A 16,757-nucleotide genomic window follows, 5' to 3' on the forward strand; every position below is an offset into this window, starting at 1 on the left:
ACACATGAAAAGATGCTCAACATCACTAATCATTATGGAAATGCATGCCAAAACCACAATGAGATATCCCCTCACACCTGTCAGAATGGCTAAAATCAAAGAGACAAGAAATAACAAGTGTTGGCAAGAATGTGGAGAAAAAGGAACCCTTGTGCATTGTTGGTAGCAATGTAAATTGATACAGCCACTGTGGAAAACAGTATGGAGGTTCCTCAAAAAATTAAAAATAGAAATAACTTATGATACAGTAATTCCACTACTGGGTATTTACCCAAAGAAAACAAAAACACTAAGTTGAAGGCATATTTGCACCCCTATGCTATTGCAGCATTATTCACAACAGCCAAGATGTGTCCATCAATAGATGAACAGATAAAAAAGATGTGGTATATTTATGCAATGGAATATTACTCGGCCTTAAAAAAAGAAAGAGAGAGAGAAATCTTGCCATTTGTTTCAGTATAGATTGACCTAGAGGGTATTATGCTAAGTGAAATAGGGGAGACAAAGAAAAATACCATATGATTTCACTTATATGTAGAATCTAAAAAACAAAACAAATGAACACACAAACAAACAAACAGAAACAGACCCATAAATACAGAGGGGAACGGGGTAAAACATTGGGCAAAATGGGTAAAGGAGAGTGGGAGGTACATACTTTCAGTTATGGAACAAATAAGTCACAGGATGAAAGGTGCAGCATAGGGAATATAGTCAATGGTATTGTAATAGTGTGGTATGGTGACAAATGGTAACTACACTTGTGTGGAGCACAGCATAATGTATGGAGTGGTCCAGTCACTATGTTGTACACCTGAAGTTAATGTAACTATATGTCACCTATGCCTCAATAAAAAATAATAATTAAACTCACACAAATGTAGGTAATACATATGAAACCATTAATTCTTATTTTACTTAAAACTCTAGTTTATGTTATGCTGAACAAAAAATAGTATAAAATGAAAGACTTAAAATATTCAAGAATACCTTTAAAATCTAATCATAGTTTCAGTAATCAAAGTAGAATCTACAAATTTTTTAAATTTTATTTATTTTGAGAGAGAGACAGAGAGACAGAGGAGAGAAAGAGAGAGAGAGAGAGAGCATGAGTGGGGGAAGCGCAAAGAGCGAGGGATAGAGAATCCCCGGCGGGCCCCACACTGTCAGCTCAGAGCCCAGTGCTGGCTCAGTCTCACCAAATGTGAGATCATGACCTAAGCCAAAATCAAGAGTCAGACACTCAATCGACTGAGCCACCCAGGTGCCCTGAATCTACAAATTTAAAAGGTAATTGTTCCCCCATCCAAATGCAATTGCTTTTTTATGAGACATAGGAATAATAATATAATTATTAAAGGTATTCATTGTTCTTCCTTGCTGTGACCCTTAGCCAGAATTCAGGGCTTTAAGCTTTGATTATATATTGCAGAAATGTGTTTTTAAGAATACACTAGATTGAATAGCAATCCTCATTTGCTGATCCATTTATTTTCTCACCCAATAAACCTGCCTTGGTTTGCTGAACACACAAAGCATCAAGACCAAGAGTAATGTCATTTGTTTTAAGCCAGAGCTGCTATCTTTCTAAAAGGGCATTGAAGGGAGACTAAACTCATTGTGGCGATCATTTCACATACATACAAATATCAAATCATTAGGCTGTACACCTGAAACTAATGTTATATGTCAGTTATGCCTCAATAAAAAAAAATTTAAAAAAACAAAAGGGCACTGAGATGCCCAAATTGCTTTGTCATTTGGTTGGTGAGACAATTAAATTAACCAGCCTTTCTGGGTTTTAGAGAAAAGTTTAAAAGCCCAGCAGCTTTCAGCAAATTTAGCTGTGTCAATATCTTTGCATGATTCATTTAAATTAACTTTTCATTTCAAGTGGAGCAGTCTGGGAAAAGAAAGCAGCTTGAATACTTGCCCAAATGTCACAACTTTTATTAATAATACCCAAGACTAGCAAAGTGTTTTTCAGTTTGTAGAGTGTTTCTAATACATGATGTCACTTGATCTCCAGGCCAACTCTAGGAAGAGTTGGAACTCCGTCCCTGGGGTCTGAATCATAATCAAATAGCAGCAGTTGCATCCTCATTTATGTATTCCTGAAAGCTTGGGGCTAGCATTTAAAGATACTTCAAAAGTGCCGTGTTAGAGAGTTCACATCAAGAGAGACTGGACCAGCTCAAGGTGGAGCCAAGATGTTTACTGGAACGGAAACAGGGGAATTAAGTGAAAGTTTGTGAAGTGGATGCTGCCAGACAGGCTTATTTCCCATAGATACTGCTATGCCCCCCACCAAAAAAAAAAGTAAGGCCACCAGTTAATACACTCAAGCCTTATTCAGAGATTACATAATCTTTTTTTAGTGCTTTAGTCATAAAAAAGAACAAACTGAAAAAAAAAATTTCCTAGAAGTGAAAAATGTGACAGCAGGAAAAAAAAAGAAAACAGAAGGTCACTAAAATTGTGAAAACTTCCCAGAAATTAGAAGGAAAAGACAGAGAAAATGAAACCAAAAAATAGGAAAGGTATGTGACCTTACTAGGAGATCAAATATCCAACTAACAGGAATGCCTCAAAAAGAGTACAGGGAAACTGTAAGGGAAGGATTTTATCAAAGTAATGTTATGTTATGATTCTCCAGAACTGGTGGTCACAGGAGAAGGGCTACCAAGTGCCTGGCACTTCAAACAAAACAATACTTGCAAAAAAGGGGATCCTTGGGGTTGCCTGGGTGGCTCAGTCAGTTGAGCATCAGACTTCTGCTCGGGTCATGATCTTGCCATTCATGAGTTCAAACCCCACGTCAGGCTCTATGCTGACAGCTCAGAGACCGGAGCCTGCTTCGGATTCTGTGTCTCCCTCTCTCTCTCTGCCCCTCTCCCGCTCTCACTGTCTCTCTCTCTCCAAAAATAAATAAACATTAAAAAAATTAAAGAAAAAAAGACTACATAACAATACTTTCACAATTATGGAAGAAAATTATCTCCAACCTAAAATTCTGCACTCAGCCAAACTATTCATGGAGTGTGAAAGTAGCATAAAGACATTCTTAGACATGCAAGATCTCAAAACTTTATCTACCATTTATCCTTATTCAAGAAGTTAGGCACCGGGGTGGCTCAAGCATCCCACTCGTGATTTCAGCTCAGGTCATGATCTCATGGTTCCTGAGATGGAGCCCTGCCTTGGGCTCTGTGCTGACAGCATGAGCATGGAGACTGCTTGAGATTTTCTCTCTCCCTCTCTCTCTCTGCCCCTCCCCTGCTCATGCACACACACACACTCTCTCTCTCAAAATAAATAAATAAACATTTTTTAAAAATTAATCAGAAGCAAAGTGGAGAAAGGGATTGCTTGTTTTCATCCTAAATCTTTTAGTTCTCTGACCTCTTAAATTCTGTACCTTGGAAATAATCAGATCCATGTTAATTATACCTTTGGGAGGTGACCTGAAACTAAAATTTCCAGAAAGGGTCAAATGTGCCATAGCTGTTATACTCCAGACAATACAAACTAAATATTCCCTAAAAACTTAATTATACCAATATTATACTTACAATTATAGACCAAAGTCTGACATTTTGGGCTGCCTAAAGCACCAGGGTCACCTGATAAATGGTAAATTTGACTTTCATTTTGGTTTTTGTTGGCTTATCCTTTGGATTATTTATGCCATGTACATCATGTCCCTCTGGGGCATTATTTTTCTCATGTCAACCACTATGTGATCTTGACTGTAAATACAGAAACATCAGCTACTTGAACATGTAGTTGTGGCCTTGAGGTTCAGGTACTTGAAGCCAATTAGCTGAGAGAGAGAGACGGAGCTAAGGACAAGACAAAGTTATTAAGAGTATAAGACTAATGGAGTTACATTTTCCACTTCTATCTTAACGGTTACCTAATATCAGCCCCAATATAGATGCCACTTGCTCCTTCTGTTCCTCCCATTTACAAGACATTTCTGGGAGAAGAGTAATGAAAGGAATAAGAGCTTAGCTATTGAGATCAATGTGATAGAAAAAGAGCAAGAAACCAGGTCTCATTTTTAAGAAAATATTCAATTTTCTAAAAGAGGCTTCTCTTGCCCCCAGTTCTTTATAACATTGGCAGGTAATGTCTTTGTTCCACTTTTTGTTATATTGTTTGGGATTTTTGTCACTAGTATCTAATAATGCACAGACTTGCTGTGTGCTTCTAGTTCTACATGGGTCATGCTTTCAAAGCATCTGAATTCACATATATATGATGCCTTCTATGAAAATTGTTAAATTAAACCAGCCATATATGCTATCAAAGCATTGGAAGTTCTCTGGGCCTCACTACATGAGAAGCTGCAATAATAAGGGCACCTGAATGACTCAGTCGGATAAGTGTCCAAATCTTGATTTCAGCTCAGGTCATGATCTCACAGTTGTGAGATCAAGTCCCTCATGGGGCTCTGTGCTGATAGTGTGGAGCCTGCTTGGGATTCTCTCTCTCCCTCTCTGTCTGTCCTACCACTGCTCATGGGCACACACTCTCTCTCTCTCTCTCTCTCTCTCTCTCTCTCTCTCTCAAAATAAATAAATAAACTAAAAAAAAAAGAAGCTGCAGTAATAAACCCATGTGTTTTCATTGGTTACTCAAGGTCCCTCTGTAAATTATGTTTGTACAATATTTGCAAAAACTACCATTTCAAGATGAAACAGTAATTGTTTTACTCTTTAAGATACCAAGATATTTAGCAGAAGTTTTCACAGATCTGTAGGATAAATCAACATGAGCCATGTAAGCAAGGCTCCAGGCAAGAAACCCTGTTTCAATTATTTAAACCTTCCTTAATAATATTTAAAAATATATATACCCTCAGGTCTTACTATATATTTTTCTAGTTTTTTATATCACTTCTTGAACATTTTATTGAAGTACAATGTGAATACAGAATAGAGCACATATCTAAAGAGAACTGAGCACTGCTGTGTGAACAGTACCCAGATAAAGAAACAGAACCTAAACAGTACCTCCTATATACATTTTCTCAATCACTGTCCCTCACTGTGCTGGTGTTCTAACAGCATAGCTTAGTTTTTCCTGTTGCTTGTACTTTATGGAAATGGAATTACACAACATGTACCCTTCTGTGTCTTGTTTCTTTCACTCAACGTTATTCATATGAAGCTTGTCCATCATCGAGCATAGTTCCAGTGTGCTGTTACTGTTGTAATAGTGTACCATTCCATTATGTTAATGTACCACAACTTACCTCTTTATTCTACTGTTAGTAGGAGTTTGAACATTTCCAGCTTCAGTTTATTAAGAGAGCAGTGCAGTTTTGAACACTATAGTACATATCTTTTGATGAACGTATATAAACACACCTACTGAGTATGTATGTAGGAGTATGTAGCTGTATCATAAGATATATATACATTCAGCTTTAATAGATACTGCCAGTTTCCCAAAGTTGTTGGGTCAGTTTTTAACTTTTTTTGTTCAGTGCACATTTATTTAATGATATTCTCTTCATTGTAAGTTTTGACTATTGATCAAATGATCAGTGATCATTGATCACTGTTCTCTTCCTTATAAGTTTCAAAATCATGAATGATAGTTATTTAGCGGGGATATGACCCATTTAAATGAATCTGCCCAATAAAGTAGAATGCTTTGATTTATGAATTGTAATAAAAAAAACTTTTCTCTTGGGATATTGGAGTAATCACTTGGTCATTAGAAATGTTTGCAGACTGGGGCGCCTGAGTGGCTCAGTCAGTTAAGCATCCGACTCTTGGTTGTGGTTCAGGTCATGATCTTATGGTTTGAGAGTTTGAGCCCCTCATCCCCTCATTGGGATTCTCTCTCTCTCTCTCTCTCTCTCTCTCTCTCTCTGCCCCTCCCCTGCTTGTACTCTCCCTCTCTCTCTCTCTGTCTCTCTCTCTCTCAAAATAAATAAACTTAAAAAAATTTTTTTAAATAAATGTTTGCAGACTTATTACAAAGGAAAAAATTCACTTAAATCTATATGGAAAGTACGTTCAAGCAATCTCTCAAATGGACAGTTTAAAGGAAAACTTTTACAGCAATAGTCAGCAAGTAGTAAGCAAAGGACAATAGAGGGATTCTAAGACCAAGAGCCAGGCAATCTGAGATAATGTCTCAACTCTACCAACCACTTAATTTATCTGAGCCTTTATTTTCTCTTATACAAAATAAGATTCTTAATCCATACTCTGAGTGTGAAGACTACATGAAAATACATTGTATTGTATGTATCAGGTGTAATTATGTATAAAGTAAAGAGAGCTTATGTTTTACATCAAAAAGCCATAAACATAATCTTAGACTATGACATTAGATTTTTTTAATTAAAAAAAAATGTTTAATGTTTATTCTTGAGAGAGAGAGAGAGACAGAGCACACGCGGGGGAAGGACAGAGAGAGGGAGAGACACAGAATCCTTTTTTTATTTTAATATGAAATTTATTGTCAAATTGGTTTCCGTGCAACACCCAGTGCTCATCCCAACAGGTGCCCTACTCAATGCCCATCACCCACCCTCCCCTCCCTCCCACCCCCCATCAACCCTCAGTTTGTTCTCAGTTTTTAAGAGTCTCTTATGGTTTGGCTCCCTCCCCCTCTAACTTTTTTTTTTTCCTTCCCCTCCCCCATGGTCATCTGTTAAGTTTCTCAGGATCCACATAGGAATGAAAACATATGGTATCCGTCTTTCTCTGTATGGCTTATTTCACTTAGCATAACACGCTCCAGTTCCATCCACATTGCTACAAAAAGCCATATTTCATTCTTTCTCATTGCCAAGTAGTACTCCATTGTGTATATAAACCACAATTTCTTTATTCATTCGTCAGTTGATGGACATTTAGGCTCTTTCCATAATTTGGCTATTGTTGAAAGTGCTGCTATAAACATTGGGGTACAAGTGCCCCTATGCATCAGCACTCTCGTATCCTTTGGGTAAATTCCTAGCAGTGCTATTGCTGGGTCATAGGGTAGATCTATTTTTAATTTTTTGAGGAACCTCCATACTATTTTCCAGAGCGGCTGCACCAGTTTGCCTTCACACCAACAGTGCAAGAGGGTTCCCGTTTCTCCACATCCTCGCCAGCACCTATAGTCTCCCAATTTGTTCATTTTAGCCAATCTGACTGGCAGGTGATATCTCAGTGTGGTTTTGTTTTGTATTTCCCTGATGAGGAGTGACGTTTAGCATCTTTTCATGTGCCTGTTGGCCATCTGGAGGTCTTCTTTAGAGAAGTGTCTATTCATGTCTTCTGCCCATTTCTTCACTGGATTATTTGTTTTTCAGGTGTGGAGTTTGGTGAGTTCTTTATAGATTTTGGATACTAGACCTTTGTCTGATATGTCATTTGCAAATATCTTTTCCCATTCTGTTGGTTGCCTTTTAGTTCTGTTGATTGTTTTCTTTGCAGTGCAGAAGCTTTTTATCTTGATGAGGTCCCAATAGTTCATTTTTGCTTTTAATTCCCATGCCTTTGGAGATGAGACACGGAATCCTAAGCAGGCTCCAGGTTCTGAGCTGTCAGCACAGAGTCCGGGAGGCTGAAACTCACAAACAGCGAGATCATGACCTGAGTTGAAATTGACTTAACCAACTGAGCCACCCAGGCACCCCAACCATGACATTAATTTTTAACTTTCCAATTATATTCCTAGAGAATACATTTCCCCATCTTGTTTTAGCCCTGCATTTTGTTACCAGTGTCTCCATTTTTAGCATTAGGAATATTACACAGTTCATCATGGAATTACACTAATTCACGTACATTAATGACTCTGGTGGTCATTAATTTACTAGTTAGTTTACTAGTTGCATTGTGGGTTTTCAGTAGTCCTTTGCCACTATCTTATCAAATAGTGATTAAAGATGTACAGTTGGTTCCCGGAAGGCATGTTCATGCTCAGATAATTTACCTCAAATAAGTCATATCTCTTCCTAGCTAATTCAAAAATTGCTTCATGTTTTACTTTTTGGTACTTTTATTCTTTTTTTTTTTTTTAATTTACTTCTGAAACAATGTTGTTAAGTAATTGCTGGGCTCTTTCTTTTTTTTAATTTTTATTCTTTTTTTGAGAAATAGGGAGAGAGAGAGCGTGAGCAAGTGGGGGAGGGGCAGAGAGAAAGGGAGACAGAGAATCCCAAGCAGGCTCCACTTTGTCAGCACAGAGCCCGACTTGGGGCTTGATCCTGTGAACCACAAGATAATGACATGAGCTGAAATCAAGAGTCAGATGCTTAACCAACTGAGCCACCCAGGCACCCCTTGGTACTTTTTTTGTTTGGTGTGAGTTGTTTGGACAAACAATTCTACTAATGTGAAAGAATACGCCAAGGTAGTCTTTTTCACCCTTTGGGCATTTATCAGGGCCAAGTATGACAAGGAAAAGATTCTTAAGATATAGTAACTTAATAATCTCCCTTTTCATGTTATTCTGTTTTCTCCTCTCTTTTGTTTTTGTTTTTTATGTCCTCATGTATGCCACATGCAGTGCGTTTGGCGTAGTTATGCAGCTGATGAGAAATCTGTTTCCATTGCAACCTGGAAGCCACACTTGAAGGCCTTGCACACCTGCAGCCCCACCAAGTAGGTATCAGTGTGACAGCTGATGCTGTCATCAAGCCTCCTCAAGTTTGCAAAATAAATCATACACACGCACGCACACGCACTTGCGCATACACCCATGTATGCATGAGCACACGTGCACACACACACGTGTTGACTTTTGGCTTGTCTTATTCTCTGCTGCTCTTTGAGAGATTCAGCCCTGTTCAGCAGCAACTCAGGCACAAAACTAAATGGTCTCAGGATCATTCCTCACCATTCCTAGACTGAGCTTAAAGATTAAAGGAATCCAAATTTTTATAGAGATTTATTTCTATTATTACATGTTTATTTTCTAATAAATCATTTCATAAAACCCACCAAAATTCTAAAGGTAAGCACTAGAGCTCCTGAAAAACAATGACTGTTTAAACTCCATCCAATACCTGACCCCAAGCAGGGAAAACTTTGAGAGCAATGTATGTTTGCATGAAGTCCCTCAAAGCCCTCTCTCATCTGGATCTCCTGACAGGATGGTCCTTGAGCTTTCACTTGCTGATCAAACTAGTATCAGTAGCAAAGGAAGAGCTGGAGTCCTAATGGGATTATAACCTACAGTGAAGCCATGGGACCAATCAAATTAAAAGTTGAAATAAGCATTCAAAATTTGAGAGTAATATGGCTTTCATTCACATTCCATTGGTCAAGACAAATCACCTGACCATGCTTCAACTCAAAGAGGATGGGAAAGTGCAATCATACTATGTGCCTGAAAAAGAGAGGAGAACCAGAAAAATTATGAATGACCATAATGGCTACCACAGTGATCTTTAATTAAAAAAAAAAAAAAAAAAAAGTCCTTAGTCCTGAAATCCTAGACTCCAGTTCAACTAGCAGAACATACTAAATCATAATCACCATCTAATTAAAGAAATCAGTGAAACAAGCAAAGCAACCAAGTCAAGGGAAAGGCTTTCTGTGTGTCACCCAGCTGGATTACAACAGTCCATTCCTCACATTGTTCAAAAGTTATCAAAGTGCTTATCTGACTCAGTATTTTAGAGCACTTGCTGTTTCCCTTCCTAGTCCAACAAAACCTTAATCCTAGTCGCTGAAAAGGGTTCAAGGCATCTAACTACTGTGATTCAGTCAGAAAAACCTCCTTCTTACTTGATGTGGAAGAGGAATCATCTGGGGAAACCTCCATGACTTGTTGCCTGGAATTTCAGTCTCGAAGGAGATTTGTGATGCTTCAGAGTGCATGCTGTTGAGAAGCTATAGATGTGTCACTGTCAGGATCCGTTACATTGCTTCCCTAATCTTCCCTGGGCCTCAGTTTTCCCATCTACCAAGTGAAGGACTAAAGGTGAGCAAGATAACCTCTAAGCTCCGATAGGACATGGCGCCTAGAAGTTGGAGTCAAAACTTTGTCAGCACTTGTGACAGATACTCACAGAACCCTAGGCTTTAGAAGAGATGGAACCTTAGCAAGGATAGAAGCATGGATAGTGTTGAATGAACGCATGGATGAGAATTGTCTTTTCGCATAGATCTTAAAATTTAGTTGAATTTCCTCTGTTGAGTATAAGACTCTTTCAAAGTTGTGGTATTAAAAACAAAAAAGGGACATAACTCATGCCATCTAGTACTTGGGGGTATGAATCAGAAATGGGAATTGTATAGAAATTGCATGTCTTGTACTCATGAAGTTGTCTGGGTTAATTTGTAAGAGGAAGGCTAGTAGAAAAAAACAAAAGAAGGTTCTCAAGTGACAGAAGAGAGTGGTCTCTTATCATGTGATAATTTGGCTTTCTAGTTCCGCAAGTTTTTGGATTAAGGTCATTCTGAAACCTAGAAAAAAATTAATAATGAGTCACATTCTCCCAATGCATAAGCTATTATTTTACTCACATAATTTCTCTGTTTCCTCTGATATCTTCCATTTTAAATGGGGGGGGGGGGCCGGCGGGTAGAGGAGAATTTATGCAAACACCTGTATTCATCCTATTCCACTCTGGCTATCAGCCATCCCCTTCATTGTCGGCTCCCTACATGCCCCCACACACACACACATTAACCTCTGAATCTCAGTCCCATTTACTCAATAACAGGTACTTGTCCAGAATGACACAACAGTCACTGGCAAAGTTCATAGGAACCTGGATGTCCTAACATCTCTCCCTTTAGTGACACATTATTGCTCCAAATTGTTTGGTTCTTAATCTTTATTATTGTTGTTGTTGTTGTTGTTGTTAAACCATTGAGAATGATCATAATTATGGACTCTTTCTGACAAAAAATATTCAATGCACAAAAAATCAAAACTTTGCCTACCATTTTAATGTATTCATGGACTCCCTGAAGCCAAGTTCAGAACCTTTGCTTTAGAAAGCATACCTGCTTTATTCAAGTTTGTAGAGCTGTGAAGAGAGTAACTTACAATAACTTAGAGGGATATTTTGACATTTATAATTAGCTGGCTTACTGAGTGCAGAGTGATGTAGTCAGAAACAGACTGAAACTTCTTTTTATTTACATAGTATATTTCCTATAACATTCAGAGTTTAAGAACTTCTGAAGGAAGAAATGATTCACTCATTCATTCATGCATTCATTAAATAACTATTCGTTGAGTACCTATTAGAAATGTAGCAGTGAAAGTGCTATTAGACACTAGAAATGTAGCAGTGAAAGAAAAAAAAAAAACAGAATCTCAGGCTGCAGGAAATATATATTCAACAAACATTGGGAAGAGAAAACAAACAAACAAATAAATATGTAATATATTAGATGGCAATAGTGCTAAGGAGAAAAGTAAAGTAGGGAAAGAATTTAAGGGACATTAGGGACTGCAGTTTTAAACAGGTGGTCAGGGAAGAGAGATCATATTATCAACAGCAGCATCATCAATGATATTGTTATTAAAAAACATGAACTCATGCTCTTCTCCCCAGCAGTTTTAGAGATAAAATGAGATGCTTTGACTCCTCAACCTTATTCCAAGGAGTAGGATGCAAAAGAGGTGTGACAAGTGTGCGGGGGAGGGAGGGGCATGCCATACCCACTTAAACCTGCCAGGGATACACACAGCAGTTTCCGACTCTCTCCTTTCTGGTCTGGCTGGTCTCACATACATTTTCAAGGTCTTAGCAGTTGCTATTTCAAAGTTCTGTTTTAATAACAGAAGGATTTACAGCAGGACATATTTTTTCTTGATTTTCTTCTCCAAGAAAATGAAGGCTATGTAAAGTGTATAACACAGGTAAATGTGCTCTTTTAGGGAATGAGTCTGATATTTTATGAAGCTGTGGAGAATTATCAAGCTCCAAGGATGCCATGTGATACTTAAGAAGACAGAATTTAGACATTATTAATCTAACGCCTTCAATTTATTCATAAGAAAATCAAGGCCTACAAGAAAGTAAGATGTTTGTCCAAGGACACACAGCTCATTCCCAAAGAGCAGGGACCCTACACCAGGTTGCACAGAACTGAATCTGCCTAGATGGGTTATTAAAAATGCCATCCAACACTAGGCTAGGAGAGTTGTGATCAACTTTCTATGTGCCTAATTTATTCCAAGAGAATTCCTATGGAATGCAATATGAAAACAAAATCTTCCTCAACAAGTGATTAAAGTGCAAGGCCACAGTCACACATTAATGAATCCAGATTTAGGAACTCAGAAGTCTGCCTAAAGCACAGGACTACAGCTACAGTGTTGCCAGCACCATTCTAAGAGTCTTTGCTAATGCCAGTTAGATCAGAACCACTTTTTCTTAACTATGGATGGATAACTTCAGCTACTGAAGAGTCTATAGTTTTGGGTGACATGTGAGCACTGTTGGTCTTGCTAAGTAAACGTGCCAGCTCAGGTCTGTGGCACAAAAAATAGATGTTTAAAAGTTAGGCACACTTATTACAAAGACTGTTGCTTCTATGGATCTTGCTTGAAAAGAAATACTTAAGGTAATTTTATTCCCCAATCTCCAATTTGGCCATTACCAAGTGCTATACATGTATTCACCAGTTTATCATCATTTCTCTTCTGCCTGCACGCACCTGAAGGAAAGAACAAGGGGAAACATCAAGCAGGTTTGTGATTTCTCTTCTGCTACATGTTTGTTTATAAATCTGATGCCTAACAGATGTTTTAAATGTGTCTCATGTAAGTAAAATTGATCACAAACTGGAAATGATTAAAAGTGACCTTTCACAATATTGCCTGCAAAGGTTGCTGTTTCATTGATTCTTTTTTTTCCCTTAGAAGCATAAGTGTCTCCGTAACTCACTCACTGCTTTTTACAATCGGCAGGGCATGGAACATTCTTGGGGAAAAATAGTAACTACGGCTTTTGGTTATTTCATGCTACCATTTTCTCAGAGAGAAGTCTTAACCCAAGTATTCAAATTCCAGGAAGCAGTGTAAGATATATTCCCCTTCTTCAGGGTCCTTCTTTTAGAATAAGAAATTGGGTTTTTTTGGCAAAAGGAACACTGTGTATAGAAGGTAGGAACAATCTTTCTGTGACATCTCCAGCTCATTAAGCACTGAGGCTTACTCAGGTGACATGCTTCAGGAGAAGAGCTCCCCCTACCCGCCCCCCTCACCCACCCACCATCCTTTAAGAAGAAGATAATCCTCCCAGAAACTTCAAGTAATTTATGGTCATTCTTTCATGCCTTTCAAGGAAATGCTTTATCAGATTAAAAAGCAGAGAGTTAGACATAGGGGAATAGGAGGTGAAAGAGAACATTTTATTCTGTGTTAGTAAGTGCCAGGAAGGATCTGAATTTGGGAGCAAAGCTTCAAAGGACAGAGCCAGGTGGATCTCAGCACTGATGGTGTGAGGAGTAGCAGAGGCAGAACCAGCAGAAGAAACCCAGGTGCCTGAAAGGGAAGAAGAAAAAACTTTTTCCAGTCACTTCTGTTTGTTTCAGTATTGAGGGAACACCGGTGTTCCCTGCCCACCCCCCACCCGCACAGAATTGGCCCCTCAGTGGGGACCAACGGGAGTCCAAGGATCATTCATTTAGTTTTGTACTGTCCTACTAATGACATTAATTGCAATACATGTATACAGTACTGAAACTAGTTTTGGAAGTTCACTTGGGGTGATGAGACTCTGGCCCACGCATTTCTGCATTATGTTAATTAACACCTAAAAAGATTCACAAGCCAAAACATAAATGCACCTATCGTGGGAGACAGATGTGGTAGGATGCACAACACTCCTTTGGGGTAGGTAAGCCTACACCAGGGTGGCATTAAAGACCCTTCTCTTCTTTGGTAGACAAGGAGTTAGAGCAAAGGTCTTTGGATATTCCTGGATGATACTTCCAGAAAGTTTTAAAGCCTGAAGATTTGGTGTTCTCCACTTTATAGATATTTCTGCCTAAAGAGAGGTTCTGGTCATCAGACTCAGAACATTCTTTGTATAGACTCTAGCAGAGGCAGGCTGGCCAGTTCTGACCCTTTAGTCCTCTTTTGTCTAGACTCCATCCATACAAACCCCACCATCCTTCTGTCATGACAATTTTACCTGAAAGGAGTTACACAAAATGAATCATAGCCATTATAAGCTCTTTTAGTCTGATGATATTTGAAAAGTTTTCCTTGTTTCCGGAGCTATCCATTTACAAAGGGTAATTTATCTCCAAATCCTAAAGGCAGAAACTCCAAATCTTTGGCACAAACTCCATAGCTGCCTAAGAGTAAGGTGACCTGTCTTGGTTTCATCCTCCAAAACAGAGCTATTGGTGCCTAAAAGGGAAACTTGTGAGTTACATAAAAATGCTCAAAAGTGCGATTCTTTATGGCAGTCCTGAGGGAAGGGTCCCCTTGGGTTGACACATGACCTTGCACTTTTTCCCAATGTCACCAAGGCAGAAAGTAAAGACAAAACTAAAGTGTCACTGTTGAGCTTCTTCTCCTCACTCCAACAAGGAACCTCCTAGTCCGCTGTTGTGATTCAAAAAGACAACAACCAAAGTTTTTTAATTTCATGATGTTCACATATACCTAAAACGTTAAAATTTATTCTACATAATTGTGACTAAGGGTGTCAAAAATAACTCACCTTCAGTTTTGAACATATACAGAAACACTGAGCTATGTAACAGAGATTTCTTGCTTCTCTCTGGTCATGGACATTTGGAAAACCACTGTGAAACATGTCCTCTATTACTATTTAGCACACGTGCCTTAGTTGAGGCTTCTTCATACTTCATACACTTAGGTCTTCTATCCCCCAATTATGTATCCTATCACCCTGTGTAAAGCTATGACAGAGAATATGCTCAATATACAGTTCTTGGATGGAGTAATTAAATGTTCCTGACCTCAAGTAGTTTTATGAAGAAAAACACCAACAAAAATGAGAAAAAGGAAATACATAAAAAGAGAGAAAATGAAAAAATTAAAACATTTCATTCTGAAGGAAACAAGCTGAAACTCCCATTTTAACATTAGGTTAGCTTTCACCTTGTTGTGCTCCATAGGCAATGGAATTTCCAATACTGCATAATGAATGCAAAAAGACTATTGTATTAACAACAGCAACAGTGCCACCTTAAGAAAAACAAATTTGCCCTTACTCCAGCAAAATACAAACAAAAGAAAATGCATTTAGAATGAGGACTGTTTCTTGGACGAGAGCAGATCTGGGTTTAGACTAATAATATTGATAATCCTTGTCCCAGTTTCAAGTGGATTGATCAACACCACCCCAGTGCAAAGCCCCTCACTGTGTTTGGGGCCACAGGGTTATTGATGGTGATTCAGAGAAGCAGAAGAGAGAAACTTTAGCCAACTCTGTTATCTTCCAGATATCTCAGAGCCTAGAGTCTCCTAAATCTTTCCACATGGTTTTTCATTGTGTTAAGAACTGGGAGTAATTCAAGTGTAGATGAGGTTAGTCCAGTAGCCAATAACTCTCTCCAGGTGCCTGGCATTTGTTACCTCTGAATGACCAGGCCATACACAGAGAGGCTTTTCTCTCTGCAGAATGTAGTGAGGCATCACACATTCATTTACCCCCATAGTTAACAAGGTTCCCTGCTTTGGAATATTCTTGTTAGATTTTTGTCTTTCTACACTGAGGTTAGGGTATGTTTAAACAAAATGTATCTATGATGTTTTGGCTAGGGAAAGACATCGAGTTCCATGATGCTTTTGCATTGTTCGTGACAGGTCCAAAATTTTTCTTTAAAATGCAAACCAACGGTTTCAAGAGCTCAGCTGAACAACAGTTAAAATAATGTGTCTTTGTTTGGTACAGGGTCAGGTACATTACCGTTAGTGTCAATGGAGCCTGCTCTGTTCTTCCTTTACTTAGACCATAAATGAAAGTTGTTTGGCATCATTTAATTATTCATTTGTTTTCCTCTGTCTTCCCACCAAAACAGTTCTAATCTCATATGTGGTGAATATGTTTACTGATTTTATTGCAATTAATCATTCCATTAAGGAATTTTCCAACTCATTTTTTAAACTGGATAGTTTTTCCATTTTAGTATAAATTGTCACTGTCAAAAAATAGAATTTACCTATAAACCATCTAACCAGATTAAGCCAATATTCTCACCTTGAGGTTTTATGTCCTCCTCCTTTCCTCCTTGACAGGAAAGTCAGTTAGCCGTCGAGAGCACACTGCCACAAAAAGGCTCTTACTTCTTCCTGCCTACTAGGTTTTTATTGCTACGAGAATAGATCATGCCAATGGAGGTTTAGGGATGATCTGTAAATCTCGCTGCCTCTGCTTACCCTGTCTCCTTAATCAACAATTGTTGGCTATGTGCCTGCTCCATAGTTAAGCTGCCTTGATCACAGTGTATAGCTTTAAATAGAACTCTGTCAGACTTCTTAGTAGACTATCTAAAGTTGCTTTAACAGGTTCTTGTGAGACTGTTACAAGGATGCATGTCTTAAAAGTTAAAGCATAAATGATACTCTTTTATTATGTTATCATCTTGTGCTGTGATCCACCGAGTGCTCTGTCCAAATAGCTCCTATGTGGTTGGCTTCATAAGGTTCTGAGATGAATGGCTCTTAGGAGAGAACTCTAGAATGCTGACAGAAAAGACTGTGTGTTCTTGTATTTCGTCTGCATTTATTTTCCATTATTTACATTTTCTTTCTTCTGTGCGCAAAGAATGATCTGCATGTGTTGTTAA

General features: G+C 38.4%; 1 protein-coding gene across 1 annotated transcript in view; it reads left to right on the forward strand.

The window, feature by feature from the left end:
• The window catches only part of KCNQ5 (potassium voltage-gated channel subfamily Q member 5), a 513,631-nt gene that overhangs the window by 429,815 nt on the left and 67,059 nt on the right, over positions 1–16,757 (forward strand). Inside the window, exon 8 of the mRNA XM_042986660.1 lies at positions 8,530–8,624. Coding sequence (XP_042842594.1) covers positions 8,530–8,624 — 95 coding nt within the window. The remainder of the gene's footprint in view (positions 1–8,529; positions 8,625–16,757) is intronic.

Source organism: Panthera tigris, chromosome B2 (genome assembly GCF_018350195.1).
Source record: "Panthera tigris isolate Pti1 chromosome B2, P.tigris_Pti1_mat1.1, whole genome shotgun sequence".
Classification (NCBI taxonomy): domain Eukaryota; kingdom Metazoa; phylum Chordata; class Mammalia; order Carnivora; family Felidae; genus Panthera; species Panthera tigris.